This window comes from Rhinolophus hipposideros, assembly GCF_964194185.1.
Source record: "Rhinolophus hipposideros genome assembly, chromosome: 23".
NCBI classification, from domain to species: Eukaryota; Metazoa; Chordata; class Mammalia; order Chiroptera; family Rhinolophidae; genus Rhinolophus; species Rhinolophus hipposideros.
Window position 1 is genome coordinate 7,479,408 of NC_138069.1, and position 20,283 is coordinate 7,499,690.

General features: G+C 35.8%; 1 protein-coding gene across 1 annotated transcript in view; it reads left to right on the forward strand.

The window, feature by feature from the left end:
- Positions 1-20,283, forward strand: part of ADAMTS19 (ADAM metallopeptidase with thrombospondin type 1 motif 19) — a gene marked incomplete at its 5' end in the record, with an annotated part of 238,706 nt that overhangs the window by 50,864 nt on the left and 167,559 nt on the right. Inside the window, 4 exons of the mRNA XM_081036202.1 lie at positions 3,894-4,059; positions 10,995-11,167; positions 12,822-12,905; positions 13,592-13,749. Coding sequence (XP_080892328.1) covers positions 3,894-4,059; positions 10,995-11,167; positions 12,822-12,905; positions 13,592-13,749 — 581 coding nt within the window. The remainder of the gene's footprint in view (positions 1-3,893; positions 4,060-10,994; positions 11,168-12,821; positions 12,906-13,591; positions 13,750-20,283) is intronic.

Below are 20,283 nucleotides of genomic sequence, written 5' to 3' on the forward strand. Positions count from 1 at the left end.
GATTTCAATGTTCTTAAATTTGCTGAGGCTGATTTTATGTCCCAATATATGGTCTATCCTTGAGAATGTTTCATGTACACTCGAAAAGAATGTATAGTCTGATGTTTTAGGATAAAGTGCTCTATATATGCCAATTATGTCCATTTCATCTAATGTGTCATTTAGGGCTGCTATTTCGTTATTTATCTTCTGTTTGGATGATATATCCATAGCTGTCAATTGTGTTTTGACAATTTCTCCCTTTAGTTCTGTTAGTAGTTGCTTGGTATATTTCGGTGCTCCCTGATTGGGGGCATAAATATTGATGACTGTTATGTCTTCTTGTTGTATAGTCCCCTTTACCATGACAAAATGTCCGTCTTTGTCTCTTGTTATCTTTTTCACCCTGAAGTCTGTTTCATCTGATATCAATATGGCTACACCTGATTTTCTCTGGGTACCTTTTGCTTAGAGTGTCAATTTCCACGCTTTCACTTTGAGTGTATGCTTGTCCTTGTAGCTGAGATGTGTCTCTTGGAGACAGCATACGGTTGGGTTTAGTTTTTTGATCTAATCTGCTACTCTGTGCCTTTTTATTGGTGAGTTCAGTCCATTTTCATTTCGGGTGATTATTGACACGTGAGGATTTCCTGTCATTCTATCTTTAGTTTTCTGGTAAGGCTGTGTCTCCATTGTTTCTTTGCATTTTTGTTGTTGTCTGGTATTTCTGTGTGGTGGTATTCTCTGATGGTTCCCTCTTTTTCTTCTATTATTATAGTACTTATTTCAGTTCTGGATTTTTTTTGAGTGGCTACCATTAAGTTTATGTAAAATAAAGTTTGATATTTAGAGTATTTCATTTTCTTCAGCACGCTTACTTTCTCCATTCCCATATTCCGGTTCAGACCTTTACTCTCCCACTTTTTATGTTTTGGTTGCCACAAATTGTCCCTATTGATGATGGTCGAATAGCCTCCTTTAGTATTTCTTGTAGTGCAGGTCGTGTATTATAAAATTCCCTCAGCTTCTGTATGTCTGGAAAGATCTTTATTCCTCCTTCATATCTAAAGGGTATCTTTGCTGGATATATTATTCTTGGCTCATAATTTCTCTCTTTCAATGGTTTGGATATTTGGTTCCACTCCCTCCTGGCTTGTAGAGTTCCTGCTGAAAAATGTGATGATAATCTAATGGGCTTTCCTTTGTAGGTTACCGTCTTCTTTTCCCTGGCTGCCTTGAGGATTTTTTCTTTGTTGTTGATTTTAGACAGCTTCAATACAATGTGCCTTGGAGAAGGCCTGTTGGGATTGAGGTAGTTACGTGTTCTATTTGCTTCTTGGATTCGAGGATCCAGTTCTGTCCACAAGTTCTTTCATTTCTTTTAAGTCAAGTCTCTTTCTTCTTCCAACTGTGTAATTTCCAGGTTTCTATCTTCGATGTCACTGAGTCTTTCCTCTATCTGGTCAACTCTACTACCTAAGCTGGTTATTTCATTCTTGATTTCTTCTATTGAGTTCTTAATATCCAGAAATTCCTTTTGGTTCTTTTTTAAAATTTCAATCTCTTTCGTAAAATGCTCATGTTGTTCTTTGATTGCGTTTCTGATTTCATTAAATTGCCTTTCTGTGTTTTCTTGCATCTCGTTGAGTTGTTTCAGAACTGCAATGTTGAATTCTCTGTCATTTAAGTCACATATTTCCACATCTTTAAGTTCCTTTTCTGGAGACTTTTCACTTTATTTCTGAGCTGTCTTGTTGCGTTGGTTATTCATGGCAATTACTGATTTTTTATTTCTTCTCCCAGACATCTACAGGAGTGACTTCTGCAACAGATTGATAGGAAGAGGTCTTTCTTTTGCTTTCCAATACTTGTTGGTAGAATGTTTTATTTTCTCTCCGACTGCAGCCTTTTTTACCCTCCATCACGCAGTAGTGCTATGTTTTCTCTGCACTATTCCAGCTTCTCACACAGTGGGGGGATTCCCTGGGAAACGGGCTTCTCCTCTGTTAACAGTTCGCCTGGGTCATAGGGTGCCACGTCCCTGTGGGGATGCAGAGAGCTTTTGAAGTTCCAAAGCTCTTTCTGCACCAGATTCAGATCCCGAATGTTTCAGCAGTTCTGTTTACTCCTGCAGGGATCCGCCCAGATAGGTTGGGGCCAGGGGCGGGGTGAGTTGTGAGAGATGGCCCAGATCAATGGCAGCGACCACCACCACAGCCGGTCCTGCTTCCACAGCTCCCTCCGCTTTGCCGGAACTAGTTGGGCTGTGGTCCGAATATGTGCCTGCGATCCACAGTTCTCAGAACAGCAAATATTCTGTTCTTTTGATCTGACCCTGCCACTGTTCCGCTTCTAGCACCGGGCAGGTGGGGGCAGGGCGAGCTCTGGGAAGGTAGGGAGGGGGCGGCTGGTCTCAGTGCCTAAGGCTTCTGTTCTCCGCTCGGCATTGAGGGCTTATACCACCGTTTTCAGCCTTCTTCCCTCTGTCTTTTCTCCGAGGTCTCTGCCGTGAGTGTTGGGTTCAGCCGTGTTATATGCTGCCCCTTCAGCCCTGTGGGCCGTAAGCGGAGCCCTAGCAGTCCGAGTTCTTCCCTCTCCCACAGCTGCGGTAGCTCCGGGATGCAGTGAGCTCGGAGCACTGAGCTAGGTCTGCGTCCTGCGACCGCGTGTCTCCGTCCCCGCACTTCGCCCTTCCCTCCTCCCCCGCTCACGCAATTCTCCCACCTTTAGGTGAATTCAGTAGTGGGCCTCTTCCTCTTGCCTGTCTGCTGTGCAGGGAGTCCTTTGTGGAGTTATTGTGGTTCGACAGTTGTAAATTCCAGGGGCGCTTTAGAGAGTCTCACCTTACGCCACTATTTTGATGACCTCCTAGTTTTTCTACTATTCAGTTTGGATGCATTACTATGCATGAAGAAGTAATTATGTTATTACTGTGCTAGGTTTAGGTGGATAAAATTAAAATGAACTATAAATTTTACATAATTAAGGCAAACAGAATTAAGAACTTTGATATTAGCAGATTGGATGTGAATAATGCAGGTTATCAGGGATTATTTCTTCAACAGTATTTACTAAAGAGTTAACAGAATAGTCAAATATATATTTATATACATTACAGTCAAGTAAATTAATAAAAATTGAAAAGATTAAGTCATATGTTCTTCCATGTGAAATATTTTCCTAGTTAAAATGCACATTTATATTTTAAAAAAGGAAGGAAGAAATGACTAGGCTTAGCTTTAATATAATAAAAGGATACCTAGTTGTTATAAGTTCTTTTTATCGATCACAACCATATTATACAGTTTTTTGCCCTCTGTCCTCATTTGGCAAACGTTAAAAACATGTCACTGTATGAAATGAAGCTTGTTTATGTAAGTGATGCTTTATTTTTTCTGTAATTTATTATTCAAAGGTTTTCCAAATGTTTAGTAGAAGGCTTTAAGAATATTTTTATAATAACTTCAATGCTATGTCTCCTACGTTTGCTTTGATATGTTACATGACTTATTTTATTAAATAATGATTGTCAAAAAGTTGGACTGTGTATTGTATGCAATTAAAAACTGTATTGCTCTTCTGTACACGGTGTACATGTAAGTGACCCCATGGGTCTCCCAAAGTGAGCCTTTAACATTCCAGAATTTTTACTGTGCATCTGTTGCTGGCATCTAGCCTCCCACCCACACAGGCTAAGACTAACTAAATGAAGTTTATGCTAGTGCAATAAAGTACATAAAGATGAAGTAATAAAATGGGAAGACAGTTACTTTATTATGCAGTTGCTAAAATAGCTTCACTAGAAGAATGTATGCACATATGTGAACGAAAACGGTGTGTGTGAATAGGGGAACCTAGAAAGTAGTTTATTCAAATGGTATTTCTTATATATCTTTTTGTGTTATATATTCCAGATGGGATTTATACAGCTAAATGAGGACTTCATATTTATTGAACCACTCAATGATACAATGGCCATAACGGGTCACCCACACCGTGTATATAGGCAGAAAAGGTCCATGGAGGAGAAAGTCACAGAGAAGTCACCTCCTCACGGCCATTACTGTGGTGTCATTTCAGGTAATGCTTTCTCCTGAGAGATTTAACTAAATATGCAATGTGAGATGAATCCTTCAAATTTTTCTCTCTCTCCGTCTCTCCCTCCCTTCCTTCCTCCCTGCCTTCCACTCTCCCTCCTCCCCTCCCTCCCTCCCTTCTTATCATCTACCTGGCCATCCATCCACTAGCTTTATCAGTTTTTGTTAGTATGCAATCTCTTTTGGTTAATGGCATTTAAATATATTTATTTTAGACTTGTCTTTTGAGTTTCTGTGAAGTGCTACATTTTAATATAAAGAAATGGAAACTCAAAAGGACTTCAGAGATTAATATATACCATGCCCTATATCTTTCCTGAATTGGGAAGTGTTCCTCATGGGATATGGGTCACCTCACTGGAATAGAAATGACACTGACGGAATTCCAGCTCCCCTGAAACTGATACTGTGAGCTCATGGCCTTATTTTAGTCCTCCCCTGTGAGAACATCACAGCTACCTCCTTCCTTTGACCAGAGGATTCTTCTACTCTTTCTTTTTTTCTCTTTTTATGTGACCCAAGGAAACGTCATCTTCAAGGTTAAAATTATCAGAGGACTAGGAAGGAGAGTAAAAATTTATTTCTTTGAATTGTATTTTCAGTATCAGACTCCCTTAAATCTGGCAGTTTTCAGAAGCACATAAACATTTCCAACCACCAAATCCTTGCCTCTGTTTGTCTGCCAGTTCTTCACAGAAATAAAATTGTGACTATTTTGTACACTTCCTTACTTCATTTGGCAGAGATCTATGGCATTAGCAAGAATGGTAAGGAAAATGAATGATTTCTCTTACTTAAGTAGAACCTGAAAGTAATAGCCATCATTCAGAAAATAACTAGAAGTTCCCTGAGGAAACATTTTTAGACATATAAACCAGACATCTCAGTCACTATCCACTAATATGAGAAATATTTCTAGCTAGAATCTAAGGAAATAGGAATTTATTGAAGAATTTTTGGTGTAAAGACTTTAAAATTTGACTTGCAGATTTAAAAATTAGGTGTGAATGTAATTAGTGCCAGGATATTAATTCTAAAGTTGGTTATGGTGTTTGAGGCTGGTTTAGATGTAGGAATTATGATGATGGTAACATTTACAGAGGCCATAGGTTGTTCATATCATCAGTTGTTTAGGGTATTTGGATTCAGAAAGAATTCCTGTATGTTTCTGTTTAGATATATTCACCACAAATTAACGTGTGATTTCTGTTTTCTTTTGTGAAAGCTCATGAGATCAGTCTGTATGGGGATCATCTTCAAAAGTGGTTAAGTGGTTTGCCTCTGTGTCACACAGTTCAAGGCACATGATCAAGTCAATCTAAGATACACCCCCGTCTTTATTTTTAGAGCTATGAACACAAAAGATATAGCAGCTGAACGAAAGTCATAGCATGATGAACAAGCAAAAGAAAGGCTTTTGCATCCAGAAATGATAAGAGCAACAACTTGGATTTAGTTCATTTAAGTAGATAGCCTTGTATGAGTTATACTAGAAATCTACACTGTGCAACTTTTGAATCATAGTAAGTTCCAGCAGTTCTAATTACTCATGTACACGGGTGACACAAAGCAAGCTTTGTGTGCTGTTGTGCCTGGAGGAAAGGTTTCTAGAAAATTCTTAATTTTAATAGGTTTATAAAGCATAAATACATGGTTCATATTTGGCAAGCATTTCTCATAAAGTTTTAATTATTTTTTTGTTAGGCATAACTGTTATATAATAATTGACCCATTTGGTTGAAGCACTTGTGTGCCAGAAGTGCCAAGCTGTCATTAGTTGGATGATTTACTGAGCTTATCTATTTTCAGTTGCTTTTTAAGAGGCTAGAATTTAAAAATTCATTTTAAAATTGACAATCTGTGAAATAAAATACTAATTTACGATACGTCTAATTGTAGCTCTTTCCTTCTTACTACGGGATGACGTATTAACCTATTAGATGCATGATTCAAATTTGAATAACCTGGAAGCATTTGCCTTTGTACAATGGAATTGACAAGTTTACTTGTATTCAACTTGGTCTTCGCACTATTTCCCTTCCTCATTGTAATGCCTTAGGTATATTAGTTTATATGTATTTATTACATGATATTTTTTTGAAACAGGGACCTTCATACTTTCGGATGATTTTGTCCTGTTCTTTTATTAGAAGACAACATAAAGGTGGGGAGGGCACAGGAGGTTGAGGGTCAGAAACCCCGGGCTCAAGGCATACATTAGTCTCACTCCAGCAAGGTACTCTTACTCAGTTCCCTTAAACTTTTGACCTTTGCTTCATTATTTGCAACATAAACACGACTAGTCACCTGACAGGAATGTAGAGCTAAATGACACAACTCTTTTCTCAAGAGGCCACCAATGTATTAATTTAGGCAAACTGTAAATGAGGAACTATACTGTAATGTGATAAGAAGTGTGAGAGACTCAGTACACAAGATCCCAAGCTTCTGATATTGGGGGGCTGAGCCTAAAAGACAAAGTAAAACTCATCCATAGCACAGGCAGAAAAGCAGACAGCACGTGCAGTTCCAGATAATGGACTCTGGGGCCAGACGCCTGTGTTCACATTATTGTGCTACCACTTACTAGCTGTGTGACTTTGGAAAACTTACTTTCTCTCTCAAAAGCTCCATTTACACTACACCAAAGGGGGATAGTGATACCCGAAGCTCAGAGCTGTTGTCAGCATTAAGTGAGATTATATGTGCAAATGAAAAACGTATGTGAAATTTTTAGTGCATGTTGTTAGTCAAGGAAAGAGCATTTCGGGCAGAAGGAACCATGCATGCAGAAGTATAAAGGCAGGAGAAAGCATCGACCAGGGGAGCAGAAGCCAAATGTCTGCAATATGGTCATGAACTAACCCCGGGGAGGTAGTCATCGACTAGATATGAAGGGACTTGTGTGTCCTGGGAAGTGCTTTATCTGGAAGGCAAAATGTGGTCTTTGAAGATTTTAAGCAGGCAAGTGACATTATTGATATATATTCCTTAACAGTTTGGTATAAACTTATGTGTATGTGTGGGACTCAGAACAGTACTGAAATCATTTCCATACGCCGTCCGTGACAGTTGTGGAGATTATTGTCATTATGTGGAGGATATGATGGACATCATACACTGAGCACTGGTGAACACGCATATTAAAATCTCTTCTCCAACTGCAAGTGTGCGGTATCAATTACGTTGTTTTTCTACATGCATATGGGTAGAAAATGGTCTCAAGATTTATGAGATGAAGAATGAGCTCAGCATAGTTGATGTAGACAATGAAAACTTCAAAGGAAGCGACTTAATAAAAAGATTACTTCAATATGATTTTCACACACAGTGGCTAACTTGTATGATGGCATCTACCATGAAGTTCAGATTCTTCAGAAACCTAGAATGTTCCAAGTAGCCTATTTAAATATAACATGCAAATGTGGGCGCCACACACTGACAGTTTGCGGCAACAAAGCCATCACAATATGGGGCAAGAAAGGAAACAAACTTCTCTCTCTTACATGGTCTATTTACCACTCTTGGTACAGTTCAGAAGCCCCTCATTTTATAACTTGTTATCCCCTTGGTTTCATTTTAGCTCTCCTTCAATTTTTCTTACCTCAGTCTCTTCCATGGTGTGTCTTCTTCCACATACACACTGTCTAAATATAGGCATTTCCTAGAACTTCCTCCTTTTTACTTTTTATTACATATGCTTTCCCAGGGTGATAGAATCCAAATTGATGGGTTCAGCTTCACTTACACATTGATTAGTTCCAAACTCTGTTTCCATTTAAATCTCTCTTCTGACTGTCAAGTGTGTAGTAACTTCTACTCAGATGTCTCTCAGACGCCTCTGACTTAATAAATCTAAATAAAGCTGAACCCATCATCTTTCCTCCCAAACTCCTTGCGCATAGCTCCCAACATCTACCCAGTGACTCAAACATCAGAACTAAACAACTCCCAACCCCATGCATTAACCCAAACAAACAACAGCAACAAGAAAGAGTAATTCTAACCTAACTACTTCCCTTTTTATTCCCCTAAGTTTGATCAGTTTTGCTTATGATGATGTCTGCTTTCTAATATTTTGCCAATCATCTTATCCTCTCTTTTCCTAGCACTGCATGGATTTCACTCACATCGGTCTATCTATCTATCTATCTATCTATCTATCTATCTATCTATCTATCTATCTGTCATCTAATTTTTCCCATAATCAGTTCATGAGGTGTTTACCCTGCCAAGATGAGTCTTTTCACATGCTTGTAGGAACATCCCCTCCTAAATATTGTATGTTTATGTAACTGTATACTAATACATAACTGTAGGTAGGGTTGAGATTACAATTAGAAAAACTAAAAAATTCATTCTTCACTGCCATAGATCTTAGATACTAATAAAACCACTTTCTTATGTTGTCCTTCATCAAGGTCGTTGATATTAACTTCTGGTACTGCATATAAATCCCTAAAATTTACTTTTAATTATAGTGATTCTGTTGCAGAAGGTTATTGTTTTTTCTTATATTATCTTGTTTCATGATATAAAGCTTAGTTTCATAAGTAAGGAGTCTTTGTATTTATTTTCATAACACTTTGGTTAACTTAATTAACTGACTATTGATATTTGTGTAAAACTTTATTTGTTAAATAGATTTTTAATCTGTGTCGCTGTGAGAAAAAGTGAGAAACTGTAAATTATGGAGATCTCTGAGACCAATGAAGTTTTCAGTAATGGTGGTGAGATCCGGTTCATGTTAGCGCTCAGAGCTAACTGAGTTGGCTGTAGAAGTCAGTAACAGAAGGGTTCAAGAATTTAAGAGACTGATTCTGGCACATGAAAAGGTGTTAGAGGGCAATGCAAGTGGAATAGGGAACAGAACAGAACAGAACAGAACAGAACAGAACAGAACAGAACAGGCAATCCAAAGCCAAAGCACCTGGAACAAGACTCAAGAAAAGGAATTTATCAGGAATCAAGATGATGGACTAGAATGTGAGAATACTTATCTCCAAATTCAAAACAAAGTTAGAGACATCCAAGGAAATATGAATAATGAAATACACATGTTTACTTCCAGGGACTCCACAAAAATTATAGGAAGGAAATACAAGTCCAACAAGTTTGGGAAAGGCGTTGACAGCAGTTTAGTGATATCAACAGAATTTTGGTAAATGGCAAGGAGAGGAACAGGTGATACCTGATTTAACAATGGATTGTGGAGATGGTTGCATAACTGCAGAAATTTATTAAAACTAATTGAATTGTACACTTAAATGGCTACATGTTATGGCATGTAAATTATACCTTAATACAGCTGTTAAAGTCATAAGTTCATTATTGAAGAACCACATGCATACAGGAAGTTACATAAATGATGTATAACTGCTGGATTTTCCCAAAATGAACAGAACCATGCAAATACCACTCAGATCAGAAATAGAAAATTTCAGTACCACAGATGCCCTCCTCATGCCCACTCATAGGTACAATCTTTTGCCCTAAGATTTCCTATCCTGATGTTTAACATCATGTCTTCCTAGTTTTTGATGTTTCTATAAATGGAATCCTACCTTGCCTCGTCTGTTGTAACTGGCTTCTTGTTGTGCCAACCTTCTGTTTGGCTATGAGGTTCATCCATATTTTCACACAATGCAGTAGTTGATTTATTTTCATTGCTATATAGCATTTCATTGTATGAATAGCCCCAAATGTCTTTATCCTTTATACTAGTGATGATTATTTGAACTGTGTTCAAATATAGTACTGCTCTGAATAATTTGTGTATATGATTTGCATGCATTTCTGGTGAGCATATATTTTAGACCCTGGATCACTGGGTATACAAACGTTCCACTTTAGTGCATACTGCCAATCAGGTTTTCAGTGTTTGTCCTAATTTAAACCCATAGCATGTATGGTACTTGCAGCTGTCCCCACATTCTTGTCAACACTTGATATAATCATCTCTTTATTTTAGCCATTCTTGAGATTTTAATTAATTTAATTTATTGTGGTTTTAATTTGTATTTCCCTGAAGACCAATGAGACTGAGAACCTTCTCATATGCTTCTCATTAGCTATTTGGATATCTTTCTTGTGAGAAATGGTTGTTCAAGTCCTTTGCCAATTTTTCAATTGGGTTATCTGTCATTGATTTAGAGTAGCTTTTATTTCTTTATTATGGGAAAGCATTGTAAATATCTTCTCCCAGTTGGTGGCATGCTTTTCATTATGATAGTGGCATGTTTTAATAAACAGAAATTTTACATTTTTATGTAGTTAAATTTATAAATATGTGTATTTGTGGTTACTACTTTTATTTGGCCCTGTTTGAGGAATCTTTATTACCCTAAGGTCATAACTTGTATATGATGCTGATGGAAGGCAGAACCAAATCCTTTGTAACCCATGCATAATGTTTTAGTAATTAGGGGCACCTGCCTGAAATTAGGATGTGTGGGGAAATCATTTCAGGCACTTTTTGCAAGTAGGCCTTTATTTTATCACTGGTTTCAAAATAAAAATAGTGTTATCTTTTATTTAGTGAGCTATTTTATTTATATGAATCTCTATGCTAGAATTTTACTAATGGGACTTATAATAAGTCCTCAACAACTCTAAAACGTAGGTGTTAGTATTTTTCATTTCACAAATGGGGAAACTAGGGCTGACTTAGTGATGTTAGTTTCCCACATGGCAGAGCTAATAAATGTAGAAGTCCATTGGGTCTGTTTCCAAAGTCATACTCCAAAGCCAAATGTCGTTTTCGGTTCCAGGTGTGAAGGGAACTTAACTTGGTTTTGCTCGGCATTGTGTCATCGTTACATGTTGGTATTCAATACACATGTTTATAGCTATTAAGCAATTGTTTTGTTCACCTTGCCAAGATGGAGGCACATTTAAAAATTCATTTCTCTGTTACAGATAAAGGAAGGTCTAGATCTAAAAAAATAACAGAAAGTGGAAGAGGGAAACGCTATTCATACAAATTACCTCAAGAATACAACATAGAGACTGTAGTGGTCGCAGACCCAGCAATGGTTTCCTATCATGGAGCAGATGCAGCCAGGAGATTCATTCTAACCATCTTAAATATGGTAGGCAAACTTTAAAGTGCGCTTGGAATTTTTTCAAGAAAACTCTAAGGAAGAAATGTGTGAGTATAATGAAGTTCTTTAAAAATTAACTCATTGCTATTCCTTTCTTTTATTGACATCAGTAAGAAGATTCTTGAGGTTTACCAAATTGATCCATCTCAAAAGAGATATCAGAGTAATAATTCACATCATGTAGTTAAAAGAAAAACAACAAACCCTTATCGTCCATTTTGATGTGGCAAAACTTTCTCTCCTCTTTCCTCTCTTTTTTGGTGCCCTTCTTTTCATTCTCATTTATAAAGGGTCATTTGTTGACATTAGCAGAAATGTTGTAATATTTGTTTATCTGCACGGCCCTACCCACAGTACTATGGATTATGAGGTGGAAGAAAAATGGAGGTTGGTAATCCATTGAGCTCTTATATAGGTATGTAAGAGTGATGTCAGTAATAACATTAGTTGATGAATAAGAGCTAATAGCTAAAATTTTAACCAGTGGAATCACATGTAGCTAACTTCAGCTGACAATTTCTGGACTGGAGAAATCTAATTTGTACCTACCATCTTATGGATGCTTACTACCCAATGAATCCTTTTATCTAATTGCATACCGTGTTGAGTAAACCGTCTTCAAGGCGGAATCGGAAGGTCGTAGTGAAGAGTGGTTCTTAGAGGACAATAAATATAAATAGAAGCCAAAGGCAAATGTCCATTTATAATTCCAGTTACCATATATAAGGGAGGGTAAGCACCACTGATTCAAGGATAAATATGTTATGTTTTTGTAAAATCGCCCCCTTTTTTAAACATTTTTTTTGGCTATCATTTGGCTTGTGTTTCCAGTGAACAGGTTTTCTCACACTTCAGTCATTTCTGTGTACATTCAGCGACCTCCTGCACACACTCCTCCAGCTGTCTGTATAGGGTACTCTAACAACTGACCGATGTCAGTCTCTTCTAAATAGTGCTATGTTAGAAAGCATGGGTTTTCTGTGCCACTTTTATATTTTCTATTACAAATTAAATCAATGCTAAATTTTATAGAAACTCAGGGTACCACGCAAAACACTCACCTTGCTTTCCAGCATTCCTGCACATACTCTGTTTTGAGAAAACCTGTTATAATGATGATCTGAAACCACTAAACAACAATGGCCCACGAGCTGGTCTTCAGTGGGCGCTATTGGAGGGGGAGCTTTGAAAACCCCGTTTCTGTTTGGCCGCTAGCCTGGGAGAGAAACAAAGACTCTAAGGAATGAATTGGAAGGTGACATAAAGCAGGCTGGGTTTTCAGGACTGTTTCTCAGAAGGAAAGAGGACACTTGCATTTTGTGAATTAAGAATTAAGAAAAATTCTTGGGTTTAGTTACTAAAATCCTTCTCTTCAGTACTGTGAAAACACCCCACTGAAATAAATACTTAGACTATCCAGGCTGCAGTAAGTATCTCACGATGCTAGGTCTAAATTTCTTGGTGTCTAAAATGCATTAACTACATTGTTATTGCTTATTAAGCTAATTTTTAAATAAGTGAAAAGATTTAAAATCTATACGATTTCTCAACTGAATTGACACTTCTCCCATTTCTGGGCTTTAAGGAAAATTAAGATGTTTCTCAGTTTTATTTTAGGATTTTTATTTTTATTTGTTTTTAGGTTTTTAACCTTTTCCAACACAAGAGTCTTGGTGTGCAAGTCAATCTTCGTGTGATAAAGCTTGTTCTGCTCCATGAAACTCCAGTAAGAAAGTCTTGAGTTTTTTGTTCAATTATGTGGGTGAGAAGTTGTGTTCAGGTTCTTTTAAGTGAAGGGAATGTTACAGATGTTCTTTTTTACTGACTTAAAATCCAGAAATGTCCACGGAGTCACTTAGCATATACATAAACTGGTCTTTAGTTTTGGTTAATGCCTCCATTTTATTCCAAAAATGCAATGTTCTGAGTTTCCAAGGATCCTGGCCACAAACCTTAACTTTCTAAAAGTAATTTTAAGAAGTCATATTTAATGACAGTTTTGTTTTCTTTTGTAAACATGATGTGCTTCTAAAGCCTTTTCTTATTTGTAATTCATTTGAAGTGAAGAATATTCTGTGACATCATTCTAGCATGCTGCTTAAATGGCACTTTGTAAAACCTTTGTTCATAAATTATAGAACTAATGAGTTAAGTCTAAAAGTTCCACATTCTCAATATTCCATTGCACCTCTCTCCTTTTCCTGAGTAACATTGAACAAATTTTGTAATTATTGTACCTTCACAAAGTTTTCGGGTTTTTAGCTCAGGCTAAATTAATCCTGAATATCTTCCAGGTTCTAATTCATGTCATGGCCAGCATTGGGTTTAGTAATTCAGGAAGTTCCCTCAGGTTTTAGTGTTTTTGTATATCTGAGAATAATTGGCCTTGAAATGAAATATCTTCTTTTGTAGGCAGATCTATATATTGGGCACCATGGAGAGAAAATGCTAGAAAGCTTTTGTAAGTGGCAACATGAAGAATTTGGCAAAAAGAATGATATACATTTAGAAATGTCGACAAGCTGGGGAGAGGACATGACTTTTGTGGATGCAGCTATACTTATAACAAGGTAAATTTTCCAAAGCCAATTAAATGGCCATGCTGTTAATCCTCTTAATCCCTCTTACAGTGCTTTTATTCCAGAAGTCCAGATTTTGTGTTCCAGAAAACTTTTGGCATAATGATGTTAGTCATTTGCCTCAATTCATAATAACCAATTTTTGAACTGCCATTTATTGGATGGCATATGGACAAAACAGTTGATTAGTTATTGTTTAAAAGAATAATTTACCCTCAATTTTTAATGTAAAGATATAGCCATTGATGATGATAAGTGAAAACTATGGTGAATTTTGGTGGAACTTCGAAATTATGAACCCACAGTGTTATCTTTTTCAGTCATCACCATATAAAGTAACCCAATTCAGGACCTGACAAACGTTCTGGTTCCATCTGAGAAAAACGTTTCAAGTGAATGAAGTTTGAGCTGCATTATGAATGTCTGTATTATCACAAGCATTTGTAATAAAGTGTTATGTGTATATATATATATATATATATATAAGAAAATGAGATAATGAGCAACAATATACTGCATATGAGCACTCTTTTAGTAATTATTGATAAATGTATCTTGTAGAGCTAGTAAAAATGAATGATAATTAATTGTTCACTAGCAATTTAATTTTAGTACCAATGGTGTTGACATTTCACATCCCATAACACACAGTAACATTTAAACATGATTTTCTGTAATGAGTGTATTGAATACATTACAGCATCTTGTTGCTGAATTACATAAAAGCTATCCTAATTATAAATCATCAAGGTGAAAACATCTCTATGTAAGAACACAGTTGGACTTATACAGTCAGGTGTACCTGGTATTGGACTTTTTGTAATAAACAACCGTAAAACTGGAAAATACTTATTTGGCTAATGGTTTCAGTCATTGGAGAATGAGCAATGCAAGACTGCAACTCTGAAAGAAGGAAGAATGATTAATGGAGCCCCTCAGTCAAGCAGTGTGTTTCCTGAGGGCAATGTTTGGTCGGCAAGCGGAATCTCGGTGGAGTATGGTGGTCCTGCTGAGGGCCCCAGAGGTGAGGGCTCGATGCAGGCAGGGAAAGGTGCCAGAAGCCCATGTGCACATCATCTGGGAGAACTTTGAAAGGCTGGTCTGAATACACATAGATGTAAACTGCCGAGAATTAACAGGTGCTGTTGCTATGGAGTTTAGATGTTAAAAAGATACTAGGAAGTGAGCAGATTCAGGCCACAGGAGTGGAGCAACCTTGTGAATACCTGATTATTACTCCTGACTTTTAGCTGAGAAAACAGACAGGTCGTGCCTTCATACTAGGGATCATGATCCAGGGAAATGCCTGCCCTTGATCTTCCCTAACAAATCCTGAAACCTCGTCCCCATAGGATCTTTAGGGGGGACAGCGTTTGGAGGCTGAGTCCCACCAATTTACAAAGCTGTGGGAATAATCTTGAGCTTCTGATAGATTCTCCCAACCAAAGAATAAACTCAAACTGAGCCATCAGCCAGTAACTGAGCTGCCTCCCAAAACAAGAGTTTGTACTCTTCAGACGAAGGTAACAGAAGCGTACTAATCTCCATAATATATTATCCACAATGTTTAAACCATAATAAAAATTAGCCAAGCAGAGAAACCTGAAATTGTGAAGCATCGTCAAGGAAAAGTAGTCAATAGAAACCAACCCTGAGATAGCTTTGATGTTAGATTGTAATTGGATTCTCTAAGGAGAGAATGAGAATGGGTAAGACCAATTATTTGAATGGTGTAAGACCAATTATTTTGAATGTAATGGCAAAAATTTCAACAACTTATAGACCTAGATATATCCTAGAAAAAGTGATAAAAATTAAAGATACAGAAAAGAAATTTTGAATTGGCTGGAGAAAAGAGATACATTACAAACAGGGGAAACAATGTTAAGATCAATGACTCACTATCCGTCAGAAAAAAAGTGAGTCCAAAGACCATTGTCTTTTTATTAAATGATATTTTCATTTTCATTAGGTGATATATCTTATGTATGGGGAAAAAAGCCCTATCAACAAAAATTCTTAATGAATTCTTAAGCGTACTTTATTAATCTATGAAAGGGTATTTACATGCACATAATCTATAGCCAATATCACACTTAATAGCTTTATAAAAAATGTCAGTGTTTTGTAAGATAATAGGCAAAATAAAGATGGGAGTCCATTTCAAGTTTTTTAGCAAGTAACTAAGATTTAATTCCTTTATCTCATAATTTTCTCAATCCTCTGCTAAATTTTCACAGATTTATTTAAAATATGTTTAATTCTTTTAAAATTATATTGTTAGGATTGTTAAAATATATTTCGAAAACATGTATCTTTTCTATGGTAGAGGTCTTTAATATTTCAGAGTGACAGGGTAGATTTGGAAAGATCATGTAATTAAATGTACAGGCCATTGTCAGTCTCTTAATTTTGGGCTTCCTCTAAGAAATTGACTTATACTAAAATTTATCTGGTGTATGACTTTAAGCACTTTCTTGTTTGAATAAGTTTAGCAAATGTTAAAGTTTACTTAACCAAACATTTTTTAAAGAATTTCTTCTGTAAAAATAATAGAGCAGCAAATATTGCTTTTAATGAAGATGATTAGGATTACTAGGGAATGTATAGACCTTATTTTTTTATTTTTTATATGAAGTTATATTTTGTAATAATTTTGCATGACAAGATTCTTAAATCTATTATGGTATAGTATAATACTATGTAGTATTATATAGCTGCTAACATATATAGTATAATATATTTCTAAATATATTTCTGAAAAAAGTTTATAATGCTGTATACAATCCATAGTATTACTTACGATCACATAAGTTATTGCATATGGTTAATTTGTACTTCTAACCTGCATTGACCACCACTCTGATACAGAGAAATTAGATTTCCTGCATGCTTTAATCATGAATTGTTTTTATATATTTATTTCTCGATTGACAAAATCTGTCTTCCTTCTCCTCATAGTAGTAGGTTATTGCTTCTGAGACTAAAGAGGTTGATAATCATAATTTAACTACTAATTTATATTTTTCTTATATTAAAAATGTAATCCATTTATTATAAAAATTTGAGAAAGGCAAGAATAAAGATAAAATATTAGTTTGTGATTCTACTACCTAGAAATAATTATAGGTAACTATTTTAAGTGTATTTCTACAGTTTTATATCTTATGTGTTTGTGGAACTAAATACATATATTTATAATATTGGGGTCATACTCCATATGCAAGTTTTGTCTTGCTCCACCAGTATTTCCACATTAATTCTGTTCCTTAATTCCAATACCATTTTTCTCTTTAAAACTGAAAAAAGAATCTCCTGCATCCAATATTTTCTCTTCTATTATAAAGCTTTAAAAGCAATGCTTTTAACTAACTATTCATCATTAGTTCTCTTGTTGCTAGCCTTCAATAGCAGTGTAAAAGGTATTCTCTTTAAAAAGAGTTGTGTGATGTATTTCATATAAAGAAAATATAAGGAATAATAAAATTAACAACTATCTGTTCACCCTTCTATGTAGAAAACAGAATATTATCCATGAAGTTGAAGTCCCCATTTTATATGCTGTTTTATAATACATATTTTCCCTTAAAAATCTATTTTAAATACAACCTTAGGAAATAGTTCTTTAGGAAACACTGTAGCATAATTCTCTCCCCCGCCACCCCCAAATAATGCATGAACATGTTCTCATGGTACAAGTTGCCCAAAGGTAACCACTGTTCAGTTGGTATGCATTGTAGAGGACATCATGTCATGTGATACACTGTTTGCTCTATTTGTTTTTTGTTTTTTCCACTTTACACTATGTCTTGCAAATCTTTTCATGTCATTCATTGTGGCAAGCAAGATAATGTGCCCCAAAGATGTCCACACCTGAATCCCTAGACCCTGGGAATATGTTCCCTTATATGGTAAAAGGGACTTTGAAGATATGATTAAGGATGTTGAGATGGGGAGATTATACCAGGTTATCTGGATGGGACCAGTATAATCAAAGGAATCCTAAAAGATGGAAAAGGGAGTGGAAGGTCAGAGTCAGAGACAATGGATGATGCTAATGCTGCTGGTTTGGAAGATGGAGGAAGGGGCCACAAGCCAAAGAATGCAGGCAGTCTGGAAGCTGGAGAAAACAGATTCTACCTTTGAGCCTTTTGGGAGAATGCAGCCCTGATGACCCTGAATTCATCCCAGGAAGAACTATAGCATTTGGCTTCAGATCTCTGGAACTATAAGATAATACATTTCTCTTGCTTTAAGTCACTAAGTTTTGTGGTAATTTGTTACAGCAGCAATAGGAAACTGATAGACTTATTGGTCTATATCATTTGGAGGGAGGAGCAGATATTATTTTAATGCATATAAGTATCCTTATTCATATAACTACTTGATATTTGTTGAACTTTCTGATTTTTCACATTTAGAGAAAAACATATCAACATCTTTATCTATATATGGTTATAAACATGCTAGTATTTATTTAGGGTCTTTAAGTAGTACTTGCTCTTGTGTTTAGAAATGTCTTCTTCCTTATTGTCAAATGCTCATAAAATGTAATTAAACTGCATGTTTAGTTGTAAGCTAGGGTAATATATTAAAAGAATGAACTGAAGGTGATACTATCTGGGATTTGTGAGACTATTCTAGATAATATTCTCCAGCAAAACACATAATAATCGGTATTTTATAGTCTCAAACTGCTGGATTAGATCAATTGATAAAATAATTATTCATCCTCAGAGTTTCAAAACTTGAACTACTACCACAGAACTAAATATGTACTTTGTATGCTCAAATTATACTTTTCAAAGATAAGATAAACTAAGGCATTGTTATTTCGAATATATCTTTTAGTTTTGGATAAAAAAACCAAAGCTTCACTATCTGAACAGCACTTCTGCTCAAAACCAATGGAAAAGCCTTTCTTTGAGGGTAAAACTTACTACAGTTTTGCTAAACCACTTCATGTTTACTGGGAAAAAAAAATCTTTGTACACTTCCTCAATCCTTTAGCAGAAATGTTGACTTCAATTTTTTTCAGCCTCATGTGTAGGACTTAACAGATTGCTTCTGTATTTTTGGAAAGCAATGGAAATAAAAATCTGTGGCTGAAAATAGAAAAAAAAATCTGTCAAAGGCTATACACATATAAATTTGATAGATTCTGACAAATAATTCTCCCTTCACTCACCTGTGGAGCTAAGGTTTGTGGGGATGGTCGCTGTTTCTCCATATCATTGTTTTCATTGCAGTGAAAATCAGCCCACAAAGGAAATGTTTTATTGTTAAGTGGCTTAGCACCATTTGATCAGAAAAGTCTAAATGAGTGATTTGAGTAATTAAAGAAGAATAAGGTTTTTGTGTTAGTATAAACATAAATAAAGGTGATCAGATCTTCAGCCTTGCAAGGAAGTTCTGAAAAATAAAATAAAGATTTTAATCTCCATGGATTTCTTATTCTTATCCATATTTGACAAGCTAAACTTGTAGTAAGCCTAGTTTCTAATGAACGTTCATCTTACAACATACAACATACAACATTGAATGTTGTATGTTAAGTGAGCACATTAGAAGGAGGGAATTTTAGCTCGGCTAATTTTGGTTTCAACTAAAATGAATAACGTTTGTATAAATCCAAACCTATCTGCAGTAATATATTTGTTAAATTGTTTGGTGTGATACAATGAAGCAAATAGTTTCAAGCTGACCTAGTGCTTGTGGGCTCATAGTAACAAAAAACACAACACATATTATCCCAACCATCAACTCTATGATTTCTCGGTGTAATTTTCACATTTCTGTTTGAAATTGTGGAGAACACTCTTTGAAATTATGAAAACACTCTTTAATTTAGAATTTCATTTCATTAGTGATAGTTTCGCCTTTCCTATTTACTGAAATGCTTTTGGTTTATGTACAGTACTTCTGAAAATTAGTTTCAAAGTAATGCTTTGGCAAGTAAGACAGAAAATTTAATAAAATATAGAAATGTCAGGAATATATTAATTTAATACAAATCATAGAATAATATTTGAATGAGTCATTTATAGGTATATCCCAGGACACTATAAAACTCTACAATGAGACTTATTCTCAGATGCATCTTCATTCTTGGAAATTAAAGGCTACATTTCATTTTTTTCAATATAAATCAGAACTTAAGCAGAATTTATTGGCCTTCCCCCCTGCCAAAGTCTAACAGTATTATTTCCATAAACTCACATAATGAAACTCTGTGATGTAGACTTCAGGCTCACTGAGCCCACATGAGCCAAAAATGAGAGAATTTGAATCCACATGATCACAGGTCGAGGCAAACAAACCGTCCAGCCCCCTAATAAATCTCTGAATACTATGAAATTAAGAATATATTATTTTGGTCCTCTGGAAAGAAGGTGAAGATTTAGAATTCTAGTCTGATCTGAGGTTTTGAAATGCTGCTGACAATTTATTCTTCAGTTGCACTGAGAGGTTCTTCTAATGCTTTTGGATAAAAGACCTCGTGTTTTTTGAAATAATGTGCTTTAT